General features: G+C 31.0%; 4 protein-coding genes across 5 annotated transcripts; all 4 read right to left on the bottom strand.

The window, feature by feature from the left end:
- Positions 1-187: 187 nt before the first annotated feature.
- Positions 188-7,065, bottom strand: LOC100576940. The gene is made up of 12 exons (XM_026444444.1): positions 6,400-7,065; positions 6,062-6,317; positions 5,826-5,929; positions 5,441-5,755; positions 5,052-5,327; positions 4,862-4,915; positions 4,098-4,478; positions 3,647-3,899; positions 3,381-3,484; positions 2,864-3,190; positions 432-707; positions 188-346 (listed from the first exon to the last, which is right to left on the bottom strand). Exons 1-12 carry the CDS (start codon positions 6,592-6,594, stop codon positions 278-280), a joined length of 2,610 nt encoding a protein of 869 aa, XP_026300229.1. The 5' UTR covers positions 6,595-7,065; the 3' UTR covers positions 188-277.
- Positions 7,066-7,163: 98 nt separating this feature from the next.
- On the bottom strand, positions 7,164-12,396 carry LOC102654183 (odorant receptor 67c-like). Its single transcript, XM_026444443.1, has 6 exons — positions 11,543-12,396; positions 10,207-10,479; positions 9,946-10,107; positions 8,580-8,909; positions 8,169-8,444; positions 7,164-7,291 (listed from the first exon to the last, which is right to left on the bottom strand). The coding sequence occupies exons 1-6, from the start codon at positions 11,735-11,737 to the stop codon at positions 7,229-7,231; spliced, it is 1,299 nt and encodes a 432-aa protein (XP_026300228.1). The 5' UTR covers positions 11,738-12,396; the 3' UTR covers positions 7,164-7,228.
- A 143-nt stretch (positions 12,397-12,539) lies between these two features.
- LOC102656838 (odorant receptor Or2) lies at positions 12,540-17,805 on the bottom strand. The gene is made up of 6 exons (XM_016915586.2): positions 17,189-17,805; positions 15,666-15,918; positions 15,328-15,434; positions 14,687-15,028; positions 13,057-13,332; positions 12,540-12,718 (listed from the first exon to the last, which is right to left on the bottom strand). The coding sequence occupies exons 1-6, from the start codon at positions 17,426-17,428 to the stop codon at positions 12,662-12,664; spliced, it is 1,275 nt and encodes a 424-aa protein (XP_016771075.1). The 5' UTR covers positions 17,429-17,805; the 3' UTR covers positions 12,540-12,661.
- Positions 17,806-17,929: 124 nt separating this feature from the next.
- Positions 17,930-21,485, bottom strand: LOC100577024 (odorant receptor 30a). Of its 2 annotated transcripts, none has more exons than XM_016915594.2 (6): positions 21,258-21,485; positions 20,856-21,108; positions 19,276-19,379; positions 18,782-19,096; positions 18,366-18,588; positions 17,930-18,208 (listed from the first exon to the last, which is right to left on the bottom strand). In XM_016915594.2, the coding sequence occupies exons 1-6, from the start codon at positions 21,450-21,452 to the stop codon at positions 18,153-18,155; spliced, it is 1,146 nt and encodes a 381-aa protein (XP_016771083.1). In that variant the 5' UTR covers positions 21,453-21,485; the 3' UTR covers positions 17,930-18,152. The 2 variants fall into 2 exon arrangements, with proteins under 2 accessions (XP_016771083.1, XP_003249281.2); XM_003249233.4 differs by having other exon boundaries at positions 18,033-18,208; positions 18,366-18,641.
- Between the last annotated feature and the right edge of the window lie 442 nt (positions 21,486-21,927).

The raw sequence follows: 21,927 nt of genomic DNA, 5'->3' as shown, positions 1-21,927 counted from the left end.
AAAGAGATAATTTGTAGACGATAGAATATATAGCTATAACGTCTATAAGGACAAAGAATATCTAACGCGCCGAGACATTTAGATTTTAGTGATTTCTCATGTAATTCATCCGAATGAATATATATATATATTTTTAAAATCGTACGTATATTATATTTTTGCTAAAAAGAAGTTTTAATTATAATTATATAAATAAAGGTAACAATTTTTATCCTTTTTTTATTTTAAGAATTATATACAATTTTAAACTGACGATTGATTTATGTAATCCGTGTCATTAATCATCCTTGTCATTTTCCATATTATTTCGTAACAGTGTAAAGTACGATACCGCGGTACTAAGAATCTGTAAAACGAATAACAATATTATACATAACGACAATTTGTTAATAATCGTTTAAATATATTACTTGAAAGAAGCGTGAAATTACCGTAGTATAGGTTTCCAAGGATACAGGGAAAAATCCATTCGCGGTCAGACAACAAACGCGCCTCGATCGCTCGATCACCATTATCAGATCGTTTCGAAGCATTCTCCCGAACTTGTCCATCGGCATAATCGTCCACAGTGCCGAATAAGCCCCCACAGCGACGTTGTCGCTTTGTTCTATCACGCCGTCGCAGCTGTACGTGAACATGAACAGCAAAGACATGGCGCCGATCAAAAGAAAGATGAAAATGGAGCGTCTCGCTGAAGGTGCGTTGGCCTAAGAGGAAACAAAAATATTTTTACGTGTTTCGTAATAAAGGGTGTCCCAAAATTAACGCAAGATTTGAATTAAATATAAAACAGAGTTTTTAGATATTTATTTTTTAAGTGAACCATAAAGTGCATAGGATAGGCTTATTCATGGAATAAATATCACATCGGGCAAATGGCCTTTTTGCATAATTGTGGCTGAATTTCGTCGATGCAGCGTTTAATTTCTTGTAATGTGTGAGATTGTTAACATAGACCTTTGATTTTAAATAACCCCATAAGAAGAACCTAAGAAGAAATCTAATGGTTAAATCACATGATCTAAACGAGAGAGTACGCGACCAGGAAATGTCTTGTGCAGTAATTGAATTGTTTTGTCTCGTTCAAACCACATATTAGCCACATCAATATCATCCAATTTCGGCAGAAAGAACCGTGTTATCGTGTCGCGATATTGAGCACCATTAACAATCGCTGCACAACCAGCCTCGTTCTCAAAAAAGTATGGTCCGATGATGCCTCCTGCCCAAAATCCGCACCAAACGATGACACGTTGCGGGAGCATTTGTTTTTCCAATCACACGTGAGTTCTGCGAACCCCAAACACACGACAATTTTGCCGATTAACAAAGCCATCGAAAATGTGCTTCATAGCTTAGGATTATTTTGCGGCTGCCAAACTTTCATTATTTTTAAAATATTGTTCAATAATGAAGACACGTTGTTGTATTGGATTGGCAACTAAGTAATTGCGGATTTTTTTAGAAAATCAAAGACAATTTTTTCATGGAACTAAATAACTTTATTCTGTAATGTGTTGCCCATTTTGATCAATGACTTTTTGCCATCTTTCAGGCAGCATCATAATCCCACGTTCATAAAACTTGTGGTTTTTATTAGCAAAAAACTGAATCGGGTACGATTTGATATCATCATCATTATTCAAATTTTTACCATTCAAGGAGTTTTGTAAAGATCGAAACAAAAAGTAATCAGATGGTGCAAGGTCAGGACTATATGGTGGATGTGGCAAAACATCCCAACCAAGCTCCAATAATTTTTGCCGAGTGACCAAAGATGTGTGTGGCCTTACATTGTCATGATGGAATACAACACCTTTTCGATTTGTCAATTCGGGCCGCTTTTCTTCAACTGCGTTGTTTAATTTCGTTAGTTGTTCAATGTAGACAACAGAATTGATCGTTCGGTTGGGTGGTAAGAGTTCAAAATAGACAATTCCTTTGTAATCCCACCAAACTGATAACAAAACCTTCTTTCGATGAATACCAGCTTTTGATGTTGTTTGAGCTGGTTCACGTGGCCTGCTCCATGATCTTTTCCGCTTGATATTGTTGTAAACAACCCATTTTTCATCGCCAGTTATCAGTCGTTTTAAAAATGGATCATTTTCATTACGTTTCTTTAGCAAATCACAGCTGTTAATGCGTTGCGTTAAATGTTTTTCTTTCAGTTCGTGAGGAACCCATGTATCGAGTTTTTGAACATAGCCAAGTTGTTTTAAGTGGTTTTCAATGCATGTATGCGATACATGAAGCTTCTCTGCAATCTCACGAGTTGTACTGTGATGATCCGAATCGATTATTGCTTCGATTAGGTCGTCATCAACTTCAACTGAACAACCAGAGCGTTTTTCGTCTTTGAGTGAAAAATCACCAGAACGAAATTTGTCAAACCAATTTCGACACTGCCGTTCTTTTAAGGCTTCGTCGCCATAAACAGCGCATAACTTTTTGTGAGCTTGCGATGCGTTTTTCCCTTTGCGAAAATAAAAAAGCAAAATGTGACGATACTGTTCCTTTTGATTTTCCATTTTTCAACGAACGCCAAACGAAAACTACGCAACCGATCAAAAAACTTTTTTTACCGATTGACAAAAACAAAATGTGTTTTACATTTGGACTACGCCAGCAAACCTAAAAATTCAACTGAAACCATCTATGAGTGAAATCCGCAATTACTTAGTTGCCAACGCAATATAACGCTCCATTTTTACTAACTCTAAACTCTCAGCTGTCAAACCGTTCTTTTTTCAGGGTTGCCAACAACTTAATGGCGGCAAATTCAAATCTTGCTTTAATTTTGGAACACCTTATATCTTCTTCTATCGTTTGAAACGAGTTTAATTTTCATCCAAATACTAACCAACAACACTTGATAGCAAAACAGGCAAATCAACGCGCTAAATACTATCACTTGCCCGAGTATGATCATCGTGTACACGTTTTCAAGCTTCGTGTAAAAGTTGATCAAGGCTTGATGGTATCGAACGTACTCCTTAAACTTTTCGTAACACGTGTGCACGTGTTTTGACAACACCGTGTCTTTTTCGCGCATTTCGTGCTCTATGTTGCACAGTTTCGCGAATCTGTATCCGAGTATGCGAAACTGGCCGGTCAGATGGATGGCCATGATGCAGAAAACGTTGTCGAAGCAAAAGTAACAGATCCCTATGTAATACAAAGTTATTATCTGTCGAAAGAAATGAAAGAAAAAGAAAATGAAAATTTCTTCCTCTCGCAACGGTATATTAATGTTATATTTATAATGTGTTTTCAAGAAAGATTTCGAAAACAGAAGATAATTCATTTTAATTTCTTTCTATTTTGAAAGCTAAGAGATATCACATCGTAAATTATCGATAAGAGAAAATTTAAAATACCTGGATAAGAAACAATAACTCGTAATAAGGCGTTTGAGAAAGTGGCAAGTTCACCCACATGTTAAATGGAAGTATTCTTTCGGATTCGTTGTTTCCAATACGAGCTACGAAACAAATACAATCTTTATTCCTATTTTCAATACCTAATTATTCAACTTTTCGTATTGAAAAAAAGTATCAAATGAAAGTATACAAAATTGAAGCTTTTGAATTTCTTTTTTTTTTCGATCATCCAAAATTGTATAAATAAAAATATCTTGAAATACCTGTGAATGGCGTCGTTAGATACGACAGTATGGCGCATATACCGATAAAAGTGACGGTGGAAACGAAAAAGGCACAAGTCTTTTTGCAGCCGTTCAAAATCTCTTTTTCGCGAGAGTCGTAATTAACGTTCCAGAAGTATCGTTGCATGTACAGGATCAGGTTAATAAACTCGCTCTTATGCACCACTATGACGCATATCTTGAGCAAGATCATCATCACACTCATATAATTGGTAAGGGCGTAAAGAATATCCTGAAATTGAATCGTTAGAAAATTATTATCGTTATTAAATACGAAAGAAAATATGTAACAATGTAACCTGGACTTTGTTTGTTGATACTTTAGCTCTTACAAAAATCAATCATTTTTCTTCCCTCAAAAAGAAGAAAATAAGTTTCAAACTTTACTGTACATTTTCTTCTAAATAAAAACCAATTCATACACGCTTACTGTAACTGCCGGTAGTTTCATACAAATACAATACGCTCGTACGCCATTGTAAATCCAAGTGAAGTACAAATCTCTACTACTGATGATGGTGGAGAAGAACGTGCACCAAATCGTATAGGCGAGCATCCCCTTTCTCCTACGTTCATTCGTGGACCCGTCACCTATCCACAGCCCTATGCTCCTCAAGAAAAACGACGACAAATTCACCGATATATCCAATTCTTTTTCCATCGTCCAAATGCGTGTCGTTTTACACGCTCGAATGTATGTAATGACAGGATTATCATCGATCCCTTTCCTTTCCTTTTCACTTATAAAGGAAAACTGGTGATTGCCACCTTTCAACAGGCGAAACAGGTTGATTGCACCGTTGATGGATTTCTATTGCATTATTCACACTGCATATCGCACGTGAACAAGCTCTCGACGAGCTGCGATCTTTCGAGCCGTGTAGTCGATCGGTGAACATCGTTCGAATAATATGGAATGTGAGGTTAGGTGAAGTTATGATTTTATTTTTGAAAGGGAATGAAGCTTATCATAAAGTGAATAAGTAACAATTATGAGTGTGAGTGAATAATGGTAAGGATATAATAAGAATAATTATACAATCCTTAATTATCAATTAATTTGTAACGAAAATTCATTGTTATATTATTACTTTATGCTTTTCTTATTTTTCGTTAGAAATATATTTCACAATTTTTTAAAACACTACTATAATACTTTCAGTCACAAAAATTTATAAGTTACGCTTCGTTTGCCTTTTCTACGTTGTTTCTCAACAGCGTGAAATACGATACCGCGGTACTCAAAATCTGCAAAACGTGAAGAAGAAATTTATACGAAAGAACTTTGTCTAAAATTCTTATTATTTTCGAGGAGAATAAAATAAAATTTAAATTTAATTTTTTTATCGAGCTTTCAATCAAGTGTTACATTTACTCTACTCACTGTAGTGTACGTTTCTAAAGATACAGGGAAAAATCCATTCGCGGTCAGACAACAAACTCGTCTGGATCGCTTGATCACCATTATCAGATCGTTTCGAAGCATCTTCCCAAACTTGTCCATCGGCATCGCAGTCCACAACGCCGAGTACGCACCAATAGCGATATTTTCACTGTGCTCTGTCACGCAATTGCAGCTGAACGTGAACATGAACAGCAAAGACATGGCGCCGATCAAAAGAAAGATGAAGATGGAGCGTCTCGTTGATGGCGCGTTAGCCTGAACAGAGATATAATCATGGTATAATTTTTTACAATATTTGTTCTGATTATTGAATGAAAAAAACTTTTATATTTTATAACAATAGATTAAACACAGCTTGAAATACTAACCAACAATATTTGGTAGCCGAAGAGGCAGATTAACACGCTAAACACCAACACTTGTCCAAATATGATCGTGGTGTAAACGTTCTCAATTTTCTCGCAATAATCGATCAACGCCTGATGGTATCGAACGTGAGCTTTGAATCTGTCGTAAAATCCTCGCGCATGCGCGCCTTTCTCGGCTATTCGATCTTCCGCGTTGCACAATCGATCAAATCTGTGTCGAAGTATTTGGAACTGGCCGGCCAGATGTACGGTCATGATGCAGAAAATATTGTCGAAGCAAAAGTACGATATTCCAATGAAGTAGAAAGTCATTATCTGTCGAAAATATCAATATTAATTCAATAGATTATAGTGTTTTTTAAAAGAAGAAATTTAAGAAATTTACCTGGTAAACGAACATTAATTCGTAGTAAGGTGATTCCGATAACGGTAACTTTAACCACATGTTAAATGGAAGCATTCTTTCGGAATTATTGCTCGCGGTTTGTACTGAAAAAATTATAAATAATTTTTCTACGTACTCTTTGCACTCGCGTTTCCTTCTTAATTTCTTTTTTCTTAATTTTCCATTGTTATTTCAGAATTAATGATCCATCCTCTCGATCGATACCTTCAACTTACCAATGAGCGGCGTGGCCAGATAGGAGAGTATAGCGCATATTCCGATCGCCGTGACCAGGGAGACGAAGAAGGCGCAGGTTCTCTTGCAATTTTCCAAAATTTCCCTCTCGCGGAGATCGTGGTAGTTATCGTTCCAGAAATTTTCCTGCATGTACACGATCAGATTGATAAATTCCTCTTTGTGTACCACTATCACGCATACCTTCACTGTTATCATCATCATGCTCAAAGCATTGGTCACAACGTAGAGAATATCCTGCAGTGCAACAATATATTGAATCGATTAAACGAAATAATATATCCTCCATTTTTATCTTCACTCACTAATTCATACTCACTCCGTTATAAAACCACGTGAAGTACACATCTCTGATAATTACAACCGAGCTGAGGGTAACGCACCACATCGTGTACACGAGTATCACTTTTCTTCGACGTTCGTGGCCAGGATCGTTCGACGCCCACAGGCCGACGTTCTTCAAGAAAAAGGCTGCCAAGTTCACCGACACGTCCAATTCAACCTCCCTTTGCATGCTCGCTCTTCAAACTGTCTAGTTGCTCGTTCTTATTAACCTTTACCTCGCGAGTCCCCATAATAACAGGTGCCGTTTTCACGTGTCAATATTTCGCCTCTCTTTTCCTTTTGTCGCGCGGAAATAAGACGATGGAGTGGAAAAAAGGTAATTGCCACTTGTTGAACGGGTTGACAGTAGATGGATTCGATTGGACGTCTCTTTGCATTATTTAAGAAGGGGATGGATTGAATCGGCTGCTTTGAATATAGTTTGAGGGAACGAGAGTGGAGAGTGTTTTGAGGATGTTGGACATTGTTGAAATTACATTTTTTTCGTTGTTAAAAAGAAAGTGTAATTTTGCTATTTTAAATTATCTTTAAATTTAATCTTTATTTATTCTTTGTTTTACGAGCAAGGGTTGAAAAGGATGTTCGTTTCTGGATTTCTAGAGATTGATGAAGAAAGTGAAATATGGTTATATTAAATAAGGAAATTTGAGGAATTTTATGTAATGTTGTTATAAAATTGGTATAGAATATTTAATTTTCTTTAATTTTTATTTTTATTTACATCTTTTTCTCGAAAGAATTTGAAAAATATTTTTCTCTTCGAGCATATTTAAAATTTACGACTTTGCTTTTCGAGGTTATGTTTAAGAAGTATCTGCTGATTGGTTTCTCAACAATGTAAAGTACGATACCGCGGTACTCAGAATCTGTAAAAGATAAATTTAGATTTCTTTTTTTTATATTCTCCTAATTAAATCTGATATAATAATAATAACTTTTGTATCTTGGAACGTTTTACAGATAATTATTATTACTTACTAACGTGATTTGCGTTTATTTTGTGTTTATTCCGGATATTTCTTCGAATTTATCGTGTTACAAGGACGAAAAATCTTACAACGTATCTCTGTACATATAAACATTTGATTTATTATTATAAGTATGAATTATTATTGAATAATTTTTCTTCCAAATGTTTACTTACTTTGGAAATTTTTTAAATACCGTTTGGAATTTCCATTTTTTCTTCTTGCAAAATTACATCACGTTAGATATTTTGATGATAAAAAATTATTTTACTTTCCTCTTCTTTAAGGAGGGATTGGTTTGCAATACACGCGTACTGTAACAATTTCTTTTCGTATTTTTTCAATGACGTAAACCATGAAACTGCAACACTCAAGATCTATAATGAAGAATCTCATGATTTCTTATATTCTTATATGAAAAATTTCTAAAATATAATTTTAAAAATTTAATAAATTCAAAATATAAAAAGTTCAAGCTTTATTTAAGCAAGCAATACGTTCATATTTTTTAAACTAATAAAAATTATGTAACAAGAATTCGAAAAATACAACAATTAAAATGAAATACAATAATTAATATTATTATATCAGATATGGTAAAGAACATACTTGAAAACAGAAATGAAAATAATTTAAAAGAGAATCGAAAAAAAATTCTAGAAATAATTAGAAATCATTGACATAGATAAGTTTAACATTTGAATTTTAACTTTTATAGATGTTTAATTTCGTCAATTTTAAGAAATGATGATTAATGAAGATAAATATTGCTTACCCCGGTATACGTTTCCAACGACACGGGGAAGAATCCGCAAGCAGTCAGGCAACACGGTGATCTGGACCTCATGATTACGAACGTAAGATCTTTACGCAACGACTTTCCATATTTATCCATGGGCAGACACGGCCACAAGCTGTTGTACGCGGCATTGGCCACGCTCATGCTGTCGTGCATCAAACAATCGCAGCTGTACGTGAACATCAATAGTTGACACATGCAACCCATTAAATGAAACGTGAAAATAACGCGTTTTGCGCGGGAAGTGTCTTCCTATGGAAATTGCATTACACATCATCAACTATCGTTATTATTATCGAACGTTAATTAATTAAAATCAAAATTAAAATGTGGAGAGAAAGGATCGATAAATATGGACGAATATCAAAATAAAATATTAGTACGAACCATCAGTACCAAATATCCATCGAGGCAAATTAACAAGCTGAAAAGTAACACTTGTGCCAATACAATTATACTGAATACATCCTCCAATTTTTTGCAATATTCGATCAACGCTTGATGTTGTTGAACGCAAGTTTTAAACGATTTATATTCATTTATACAATATTTCGATGATTTCGAAACTTTATAATAATTTTTATCATCATTTTTGCCGCATATATTTTCAAATCTATATCTCAAAATGCGAAACTGACCAGCTGTGTACAGATTTATTACGAACAGAAGATTGTCGAAGCAGTGGTAACATATGCCAATTTCATACGCACTCAGAACCTATGGAAATATAATATTCTATTACTATATTTTCATAAATATATTTTCAACATGTATTCAACACATTTGAATGATTGAAATTTTATTAAAATTAGAAAAAATTTGAACCATTATAAAGATAATAATATTTGACTCGACGAATCGAGGATTATTACAGAAGAATCTTGCTTCTTGATTTATCTCGATACTCTCGGTTTCCATATCTCAAACTGTATTAAACTCTATTAAAATTGGAAAAAGTTTGAACCGCTATAACTCCGAGAATAGCGATCTTCGGCCAACGAACGAAGAATCGTTAGAAGCTCTGAACCTTGCTCTTTAAAATCCTTTTTGATTTATCTCGATATCATTTCCCGTTTCCAAGATATCGTCGTGCAAAGAAGAGGTTAATTTTCGATCGTTCATCATTTTCGTGCTTGTCGGATAACTTTCGCTTTCCGTCGCTAGCTTAGAAATTCTATTAAAATTAGAAAAACTTTAAATCACTATAACTCCAAAGATAATAACCCTAGATCAATGATCGAGGAATCATTAGAACCGTGACATCTTCCACTTTGAAACGCTTATTGATTTATCTCGATACGATTTCCGGTTCCCGAGTTATCATCGTATAAATAAAATGGTAATTTTAATCGTTTACTATCTTCTTTCTTTTCTCTTACTTCTCGCTCTCTCTCTCTCTCTCTCGAAGCTCAAGCGAGCCCATTCATAATCTGTGCACTGTTTTGAGAGGAAACTTTGAGTCTTCGTATCTCGGCAACGCAATGAGATATCGGAATGAATCAAAAAGTGATTTCAATGCTACGATTTCTTCTATTTCTCGATGAAAAAAATATTTAATTTCTTCTTTTCTGTCGTATAAAAAGTTTCATATATGTGTGATATAAAATACATGGAAATATGATTTATTTTAATTAGATAAAAATCCACAGGATTTATTCGTTAAAAATGATTGTTATTTTTCTATCCATTTATTCTACTTATCCAAAAATTAAAAATTATAAATTTTTGATATGATATAACTAAATTTATTTACCTGTATCGTATATATTATTTCGTAATACGGTGACAGTGATAATGATCGATCGAACCACATATTAAACGGGTGTATTCTGTCCGATTCATTTTTTCCATTATTTACTAGAAAATATATCAACAGATTATTTTTTCCGCTTATTAAATTAATCGTCATCAATCTTTTCATTCTCGTTTGTTCTTAAATTATAGATGGAATTTTATCGCACGAAAAGATTCATCGTTACTATAAATTTTAAACGAATATTATTTTAGCCGATTACAAAAATGTCCAAATACCAAAAACTGGCGTTATTACGAAACACACAACTGTTCCTTGGGCGAAGAACGTGAACGAGCAGACGAGGAACGAGCAAAGCCGTCTATAATCATCTATTATCTTTTTTTCGTGTGGCTCGTAATTACTTTCCCGCCAAAAATTCGTTTTCGCGTAATTAACCACGTTAAGCAGTTCCTCGTTATTTATGTACAAGACGAAAATCTTCAACAAAACTAAAACGATAGTTATAACGTTGCATCCAGCGAAAATAGAATCCTGTAATCGAAAAATCGAAAACAATTACATTAATCTGTTCTTTAATTTATATCTAATTATTGATAAATAACAAGTTTAATTGACCAAATGCCATATTTTCGTAATTTTAAACACAATAATTTTCTATTTGACAAAATTTTATTTTCAAAAAGATACAATCGTAGGATCATCTTTCACAATGTTTTTCAATTTGAAAAAAAATAATAAAAATAACAAATATATCGATGAAATTTTAAAAAAATTTAATTCAAATATACGAATGGAAATTTTAATTTACAAAATTATCGATAAATTAATCATAAAGAAAAGTTTATCGACATAATTGATCAGACGCCATATTTTCGTAATTTTAAACATGAATAATTTTCTATTTGACAAAATTTTATTTTCAAAAAGATACAATCGTAGGATCATCTTTCACAATGTTTTTCAATTTGAAAAAAAATAATAAAAATAACAAATATATCAATGAAATTTTAAAAAAATTTAATTCAAATATACGAATGGAAATTTTAATTTACAAAATTATCGATAAATTAATCATAAAGAAAAGTTTATCGAGATAATTGATCAGACGCCATATTTTCGTAATTTTAAACACAAGAATAATTTTCTATTTGACAAAATTTTATTTTCAAAAACACACAATCATAGGATCATCTTTCACAATGTTTTTCAATTTGAAAAAAAATAATAAAAATAACAAATATATCGATGAAATTTAAAAAAAAATTAATTCAAATATACGAATGGAAATTTTAATTTACAAAATTATCGATAAATTAATATCATAAAGAAAAGTTTATCGAGATAATTGATCAGACGCTATATTTTCGTAATTTTAAACATGAATAATATTCTATTTGACAAAATTTTATTTTCAAAAAGATACAATCGTAGGATCATCTTTCACAATGTTTTTCAATTTGAAAAAAAATAATAAAAATAACAAATATATCGATGAAATTTAAAAAAAATTTAATTCAAATATACGAATGGAAATTTTAATTTACAAAATTATAAATTAAATAAATTAATCACGAAGAAAACTTCTTCTACTCACCTCGAAATCTCCCCAAGCGAAGTATAAATCCCTTCCCTCGATACTGATGCCCATGAACGCGAAGAAGATCGTAACAAACATAGCAACGTTCCTCCGCCGTTTCTCCGCGTAATTATTCGCCACCCAAAATCCGGCAACTTTCATGTAAAAGGCGGTGACGGTGATCGATAGATTTCTCACGTTCCTCCCGTTCATAGTCTCCAAAGAAACAAACCTTCAAACTTCTCTTCTCGATTCCTCCTCCCTACTCGGTTCCCGGATCGTTGCTGTATCGTCCACATCGTGGATGATTGATACGATGATGCCACATCGATCGTTTTGCGTTCGCATTCTATTTCGTGGACAAGTGATTATTTTGAACGTCATTGTAATTGCTGTTCCCTTGTTGCGCGAAGGAAAGATGGACGTGTCAGATGGATGAATTATTCATATACGATTCGAGAGGGGAAGGACGGTGCAGGCATGCATCTGCGTTATAGTTCAGTACGTTTGTTGCCCCATTCGTTCGAATATAGAGATATGTAGAGGATGTATATACGTGTAATATCGTTTGTACAATTATTTTTAATATTTTTTCCTCACTGTTCGAGTGATTATATTTTATGATCGGTATTATTTAATATTTCGACACGATGTATCTGTAGTTTAAGGTGTGTATACGTTCCAGAAATTATTAAGGTATTGAATGAACGGGTACAGGGTGATGTTGAGAAAAGTTATTGTAAACAGTTATTGGAAACAGTTTGTAAGTGCAGCCTCCTCAGCCTGATTGTAGGAATTTTTCTTGAATGTTATTGAATCAAGGGATTGAATCATTCTTGTCATTGATGATAACTTTAGTTAGTTTTTATATTAATTTTTATTTTGCTCTTGTAATAAATCAATTTTATTTCTTGTTCGATGTTTACCAGTTGCACGATGATTTCTTTTTTTTTTTAAATAAACTGAAGATTTAAATTATAATAATTTTGAAGGGAGATTCTGTGAAATAAAAAGATACAGAATGCAACAGAATATATTAATTATTGCACAATTTTTCTAATTTGATTTACAATTATCATATAATCTTTTCATCTATCATTTATCACATCATTTATGCATATTCTACGTTTTGTAATCTCAATTGGCAAAGGATTGTCTCATTAAAGTGAAGTACGACATCGCTGTACTGAGCACCTGTAATAAAAATATATATAATTTTAATAATCTTTCATTTTTAATACAAGAGAAATCGAGATAATTCTCACTGCCATTGATACATTTTTCAAATTGTATAATAATTCTGCTTGTTAATTGTATTCTTGGAAATCAAATTTCCAAAGTTACAATTTTCTTTTGGAACAGTCTTCTTTGGAATCGACTTTTTTATTAATTTTTTTATTAATTTTTATTAATTTTCTATCTCTCTCTCTTCTACGAATAATATAATTGCAACAGCTTAACGAAATCAAGTATCCTTTTCTTTCTTTTCTTTTCTTTTATTCATCATTGAACAAGCGAAACGATTTACTAACCGTTGTACAAGTTTCCAGGGAGACGGGGAAGAATCTGCTGGCGGTCAAACAGCAAGGTTTCCTCGATCTTATTATAACCATTCTCAGATCTCTTCTCAGTGTTCTGCCGATCCTGTTCATTGGCAGGCATATCCAAGGGCCAGAGTACACAGCGCTCCCGACGTTCGTGCTTTCTTGTATCAGAGAATCGCAGCTGTACGTGAACAGCAACAATTGGCACAGGCTGCCCGTTATGTGAAACACGAATATGAGACGTCTCGTTGGTGGGGAATTTGCCTGTTAACCATATCTTTCATATTATGAAAATAATTCTTCTTTTAATGAGAATTTTTCATCTATTTTCTTTATCTGTATAAGATTTCAATCACAACTTTCATCTAGTCTTAATAAGAAGGGAGAGAAATGTTAATTTTATCCAATATGATATCTATATTTCTATATTCTATATTCTTCTATATTTTTATAAAATATATCTATATTCTATAACATTTCTGGTCTTAATAGGGGGAAAGAAAAATATTTTAATTTTAATAATTTAATATGGAAGAAAAATTAATGAATAATTTTTGAGGATGTTTTTATCTATATTATAATATTTCTATATTGTTATTATTTCTATATTCTTATTATTTCTATATTCTATAATATTTCTGATCTTAATAAAAGGAGAAAAAGACACGTTAATTTTACTCAATATGAAAGAAAAAAATAAAGAAAAAAATGAAGTAAATGAAGAATTTTTGAGGATTTTTTTATCTATATAATATTTCTAAATTCTTATTATTTCTATATTCTATATTCTTCTATATTTTATAATATTTCTGGTCTTAATAAGGGGAAAAGAAAAATATGTTAATTTTAATAATTTAATATGAAAGAAAAATTAATGAAGAATTTTTAAGGACTTTTTTATCTATATTATAATATTTCTATATTTTTATTATTTCTATATTCTATATTCTTATAAAATATATCTATATTCTATAATATTTCTGGTCTTGAATGAGAGAAAAATAATTAATTTTAATAATTTAATATGGAAGAAAAAAATAAAGAAGAGAAAAAAATGAAATAAATGAAGAATTTTTGAGAATTTTTTTATCTATATAATATTTCTGGTCTTAATAGGAGGAGAGAAAAACACATTAATTTTGAAAGAAATATGAAAGAAAAAAATAAAGAGAAAAAAATGAAATAAATAAAGAATTTTTGAGAATCTTTTTATTTATATAATATTTCTATATTCTTATTATTTCTATATTCTATATTCTTCTATAATATTTTTGGATCCCTCTTAATAGGGAGAGAGAAAAATAATTAATTTTAATAATTTAATATGGAAGAAAAAAATAAAGAAAAAATGAAGTAAATGAAGAATTTTTTATCTATATAATATTTCTTAATAGGGGAAGAGAAAGGCACGTTAATTTTATCCAAAATGGAAAAAAGAAGAAAAATAAAGAAGAGAAAAAAATAAATTAACAAAAGAAGAATTTCTGAGGATTCTTTTCATCTATATAATATTTCAATCACAACTTCCATCTGGTCTTAATAGAAGGGAGAGAAAGAAGTATAATAATTTAATTTTAATAAATTAAGAATAATAATTTAGAAGAAAAGATATACTCACCATAAGTACCTGAAAACCGACCAGACACATCAACAAGCTAAAGACAAGTATATGGCCAAGCACTATGATCGTAAATATATCGTTCAGCCTGTGGCAATATGTGATCCGATCCTGATGCTGCTTAACGCACAATTTGAACGTCGCGTAGCAATTTTCCATGCAACTTGACCAACTCGTTTCTCTATCAATCTTGTTGAAAGATCGCCTCGTGTCCCATCCGCTACCCAGATCCGACAATCTGTGTTGTAAAATACGAAATTGGGTGGCTGCGTGCAGGTTCATCAGGCACAACAGGTTGTCGAAGCAAATGTAACACACACCGACGTGATACAAAGAGAGTACCTGGAAGAAATTTCGCACCATTTTTCTTTCTTCCATCATACGTTCAGAAATTTTCTAAACTGTTCTACTTTTTTTTTTTTCTCTATCAAATTTTCTACAAAAGATTCATCCTTATTCCATTTAAAGAGAATAACTAAAGTTTATGACAATTGATTATAACTTGATTTTAGATTTAGAGAAAGCGAGAGAAATCGATTTATTAAATTTTTTTTAGGAGATAATTTGTGTATATTCGGATATAAAAGTATTGTAAAAGCTCGCTCGCTTTTTATATAGAAAGTGCGTATTTACGTATGTACCTGAAGCACGAATAATATTTCATAGTACGGTGATAGAAATAGCGTAGGTAGGTCAACCCACATATTAAATGGAAGAACTCTATCTGAATGGTTTCTTCCGATATTTTCTAAAAATACAAATACGCGATTCTATGTATTAATCACTTCATCTTTCTTCTCTGTTCTTTATGTAATTCGAAAATATCTAACATATTCGATAATTACCTCTCCTTTTTTTTTCTTTTCTTTTTCTACTAAATTTTCCATTACGAATATTCACTCAATCGAACGACAACGAATAAATATTCGTGAATATTTCAGGATAAATTTTAAAAAGAGAAAAAAGAAAAGAGACTCACCCACAATAGGCGTCAACACGTAGCTGACGATCGTGCCTTGAGCGCAGACGTTGATCAAAGTGATGCACAACATAGAAATTCTCTTGCAATTCTGCAGCAACAACAGCTCGTTGTTCGTATAATTGGTGTGCCAAAAATTTTCGTGAGTGTACACGAGAAGATCGATGAACTCTTTTCTATGCACAAACAGGACGAACAATTTTAACAACACCATGATCAGGCACAGAATGTTGCAAGCTGTATAAGCACAGTTCTATAACAGTTGAAAGAAAAAAACAATAATATATATATTTTTCTTCTTCTCAAAAATTCCATCGAAATTAAAAATTAAATCTCAATGTTAGATTAGAAATTATTCAAAATACTTTTTTCATATCATTATCATCATCATATTTTTCTTCTTCTCAAAAACTCCATTGAAATTAAAAATTAAATCTCAACGTTAAATTGTAAATTATTCAAAATACTTTTTTCGTATCATTATCATCATCATATTTTTCTTCTTCTCAAAAATTCATCGAAATTAAAAATTAAATCTCAACGTTAGATTAGAAATTATTCAAAATACTTTTTTCATATCATTATCATCATCATATTTTTCTTCTTCTCAAAAACTCTATTGAAATTAAAAATTAAATCTCAACGTTAAATTGTAAATTATTCAAAATACTTTTTTCGTATCATTATCATCATCATATTTTTCTTTTTCTCAAAAATTCATCGAAATTAAAAATTAAATCTCAACGTTAAATTATAAATTATTCAAAATAGTTTTTTCAACGATTTGAAATTTTTAAAATTGCTACGATTTTACATCATCATATTTTTCTTCTTCTCAAAAAATTATTATATAATTATTCAAAATAAATTATTCAAAATACTTTTTTCAACGATTTGAAATTTTTAAAATTATTTTTCTTCTTCTCAAAAATTCCATCAAAATTAAAAATTAAATCTCAACGTTAAAATTATAAATTATTCAAAATACTTTTTTCATATCATTATCATCATATTTTTCTTTTTTTCCAAAAATTCCATCAAAATTAAAAATTAAATCTCAACATTAAAATTATAAATATATTATTCAAAATACTTTTTTCAACGATTTGAAATTTTTAAAATTGCTACGATTTTATATCATCATATCATTATCATCGTCATATTTTTCTTCTTTTCAAAAATTCCATCAAAATTAAAAATTAAATCTCAACGTTAGATTATAAATTATTCAAAATACTTTTTTCAACGATTTGAAATTTTTAAAATTGCTACGATTTTACATCATCATATTTTTCTTCTTCTCAAAAATTCCATCAAAATTAAAAATTAAATCTCAACGTTAGATTATAAATTATTCAAAATACTTTTTTCAACGATTTGAAATTTTTAAAATTGCTACGATTTTACATCATTATTGTATAATAAATCGAAGCAAAGACTTATTACGACTAATTAACAAATTAAAAATAAATCATTATCATAAGTTTCGAAATTTTTACAAATTTAAAGGAAATGTTACTTACACCGAAATTCGGCCACGAATAATAAAAGTCCCTGAACTGGACCCAAACGCCGAACAGAATCGCGATCACCGTGTACATCAACGTTAAACGGCGTTTACGTTGCTCCTGCTCGTTTTTGGCCAGCCAAAGACCAACGATTTTCATTAAAAATGCTGTCATCGACAATGCGAAATCTTTGTTCGAGTGCCTCGCCACGAGTTTCGAATGCGCCACGACTTTCGCCACAGCTTTCGCCCCCATTTCCCTTTCCTCGAGAAAGCGTCACTTCGTAATGCGAGATGTTGTCGATTGACGTTGACAACTATCCATTGCTCTTTCCTTTCCTTTCCTTTCTTTTCTTTTTAAATTTTCTTTGTCGCAAATTGGACACGGATCGGACGGTGGGATATCGATAAAGGAAATAAAGATTCGTTCGAGGGGATGGGATGCATAATTAAACGAATGACACACCGACGCGTGACACGTGACGAGATCGGTCGATGCGATACGCTTCACAACGACAAGCGACGCGTGAACATCATCCCGCGATTAGAATTACATCTATATCGATTTTTATTAGCTTTTGATAATGCTCGATATCTTTTTTATATTTCGCATCACACGATCGTTTCGAATAAATTTATTATAATAGAGAGAAGAAGTATCTGAAAATGTTGAAAAATTTAAATATTAAAAATTCTTAAATTACACTTTGAGAAAACTTTGAGATTGGATTCGGCGAGGAAATTGAAAATTTTTAAATTTTGGTAAGAAATGATTCTCCTTTAATTATTTCTTTTGCGTTTTTCTATTACTATTTTATTTAATATCATTGGATATAAAGAATTTTGTTTAAGTTGAGCATTATTTCTATTCCATGTAATCAATTTTTATGCAAATATTAACATTTATTTATAAAGATTAATATTATTATTATTATTCAATGTAATCAATGTACGTATTACGTGTACGGTGAGTTATTTATTTATCCTTGGATGATTCCCTCATGAGGGTGAAATACGACAATGTAGAGCTCATAAGCTGGAACGAGAATTTAACAAATCATTTTAATTTTTATATTCGATATTCGCAAAGTTATCCACTGATTTTTAATAACAATTTGCACGATTAAAGATAAAAATTTTAAAAATGTCGAATGATATTTCGAGAGAAACAACACATTTGCAGGAATGCGTACCGCGGTGGATGTCTCCAAGGATACGGGAAAGAAACCACCGGCGGATAGATGGCAGGGCCGCATGGACTTCATTATCATCACCTTCACGTCCTCCCGCAGCATTCGTCCGGCCTCGTCCATTGGCAGCACCGTCCACCATCCCGAATACGTTGCCAGCCCGATATTCGAACTCTCTTCTATCAATCCGCCGCAAATATACGTGAAGAAAATTATATGGATGAAACTGCCGACCATGTGGAAAAAGAAAATGAGACGCATCGAAACAGGTACGTTTGCCTGTGTGCATAAAAATTATCACTCAACGCTTCGTATTCGTGTTTATTAAATTTCGCGTATCTACAAATCTAAGAATAGCCAAAATTATATGTTAGATTATTTCATTTAAAATAACAAATCCAAAACCATGTTGTCCATACCAGAAATATCTCGTACGTGTCGAAGCACATCAACAAGCTGAACACCACCACGTGGCCAAAGATCGGTAAAGTGTAGACGTGTTCGAGCTTGTCGCAGAATTCGATCAACGATTGATGCTGCCGTATGCACTCTTTCAACGCCTCGTAACACTTGCTCGCGTAATTGAACTTATCCGCCCGCTCGTCAATTATCGACCACAGTTTCGTTAATCTGTGCTGCAGTATACGAAACTGGCAGACCACGTGCATGTTCAACACGCACAAGAAGTTGTCGTTGCACGTGTAAGCTATACCGATTTGTTGCACCGTAAGTAACTGGAATATTTTAACTTTTTAAATTGTATCTTTTTAAATTGTTTACAATTTTTCAAGATACACTTTTTTTCGATATCTTGCAAAGGTAATATCGATTATTTGAATATGAAAAAAAGTGTATATATATATATATATATTTTATTCTCGAATTACTTTGAAGAGCGAGGAATATGAAATACCTGGATGACGAACATTATTTCGTAATATGGCGTCTCGCTCAACGGGAAATCGACCCACATTTTGAACGGAAGTATCCTCTCCGATTTGTTTTTCCCGATATTCGCTGAAAAGCGGGAATTTTAAAACACTTTTCTTTTCTTTTTTTTTAATTTATTTACTGAATCATTTTATCCATTCCAATTATAATTTAATTTTTAATAAATTTTTATATTTCATATATAATTAATTGATACAATTAATTCAAAAACTATAATTTTATTATAGTTATATATAATATAATATAATATAATTTATAATTATATAATTTATAATTTAACAATATAATTTATTTAAAATAATTATTAATTATTATTTAAATTATTTTTCATTTATAAAATTTTATTAATAATTAAAAATATTAGTATAATAATTTAACTTTTAAAAATTAATTTTAATTTTAATTTTTTATAATCTATTTATTCATATATAATTTTATTTATAATTATTAATTATTATTTAAATTATTTCTCATTTATAAAATTTTATTAATAATTAAAAATATTAGTATAATAATTTAACTTAATTTTTTAAAAATTAATTTTAATTTTAATTTTGTGCAAGTTTTATCGATATTGCGGTATAATTTATTAAATATTAATAGCCTATTTAGTTATTACACATTTATATAATCATACATTTATATAAAATGTATAAAGTAATATTCCAAAATTAAATAATTTTTTACACTTTTTTTATCATATCTACGTTGCACGTTTATATGACAGTTACCGGTTGTTTGTACCATAAACATTTGAACGAGAATTTCCTCTCAAATATTGTTTTGTTTCAATATTATTTGAATCTATATTTATTCTACGATTTTGATTTTCATTTGTACAGATTATACTCGATTATAACTTAATAATCTATTTATTCATATATAATTTTATTTATTAATTATTAATTATTATTTAAATTATTTCTCATTTATAAAATTGTATTAATAATTAAAAATATTAGTATAATTTTATTTAACTTAATTTTTTAAAAATTAATTTTAATTTTAATTTTTTATAATCTATTTATTCATATATAATTTTATTTATAATTATTAATTATTATTTAAATTATTTCTCATTTATAAAATTTTATTAATAATTAAAAATATTAGTATAATAATTTAACTTAATTTTTTAAAAATTAATTTTAATTTTTTATAATCTATTTATTCATATAATTTTATTTATAATTATATATATATTAGTATAAAAATTTAACATAAATTTAATTAAATTATATTATTTATAATTACTTTTTAAATATATTATTTATTTTATAGAAATATATTTGTATTTTTTTTTATAATATTTATTTTTATTTAATATAAAATATTTATATATACATATATATAAATATTTATCAAATCATTATTTTAAAATATTTCAAAAATTTTCGTGTTTCAAAGTCAATGCGAATCCAATTGGATACTTTTGATTTAATTATTCGAAGAATATTTTTCATTTACCGTGAAATTATTACCAATCTTGCAGATCAGTGTCATTTGGATAAAATGTTAAATATTTCGTGAATTCATACTCACCGCATATTGGCGTGATTATGTAGAACGTCAAAGAGGCTTGCGTGAACGAGAACACGGTCAAGGTCCACAGCGTGCAAAATTTCCTGCACTTGGTGAAAAGGATCGTCTCGTGACGATCGTAGTCGAGGTGCCAGAAATTCTTGCGGGCGAACAAGATTAAATTCTTGAATTCCGTTCTACGGATGAACAATATCGAAAACTTGAACATCGTCAACACGATGCACAGTGTATTACAAGTCAGGAATATACAATGCTGAAAGAGATCAAAAATCAATTTCATTATCCTTGAAAACTGTAAAGAAAAACTATAAAATATAAAACCAAGATTTTTGCAAGATTGGAAAGAAGAAACAATTATTATAGAAGAGATTCTATATAATTCTTAATTTCCCAAATACGTACGCTTAAATCGTCCCAACTGTGATAAATGTCGCCAATATTCAGATACAAGCCGTAAACCTGTATGACGAAAGTATACGCCATAGCGATCCTCCTCCTACGTTTCTCACCGTCGTTCACCGTCATCCATACACCCGTCAGCTTCAACAGGAACTGCGACACAACGATGGAAACATCCGAGTACGGTGTCGCGTGCATAGCAATAATAATAATAACAATGATAACAACAATCCTTCCTTTCCTCCTTTCTTCCTTCTCCCCTCGATCTTTCGAAGAAGATCCCTTCCTCTTTCTCTTCCAAGTCACGCGAGAGAATTCGAACCGAGTGCTCGAAAAGTCGCGGCTCGAAGTGACATCACTTTGATGTCGCGGCTACTGACAACTCCGTCATTAGCCACCGTCATTGTTGACGCGTATACACGTGGATACGAAAATCGATCCTTTGTGCATGATTGAAAAGGGGGCGTGATTCTCGTTTCCCAATATACCACTTATACTTTCTTTATCGATCGTCGAAAAATTGAAATACACCTCGAGAGGTATGCGTAATAATATTCTTTGCCTCGATCTTCGTGGAAATCGTCTCGAGTTGTTTTTGATCCGATCGTGGAACCAGGTAAATTAAATTTGTCCAAAGGATATCTTTTTAAATTGTTTTCGAGATCGTTAATAA

This window comes from Apis mellifera, linkage group LG12 (assembly GCF_003254395.2).
Source record: "Apis mellifera strain DH4 linkage group LG12, Amel_HAv3.1, whole genome shotgun sequence".
NCBI classification, from domain to species: domain Eukaryota; kingdom Metazoa; phylum Arthropoda; class Insecta; order Hymenoptera; family Apidae; genus Apis; species Apis mellifera.
This window is presented reverse-complemented; position numbering and strand designations above follow the sequence as displayed.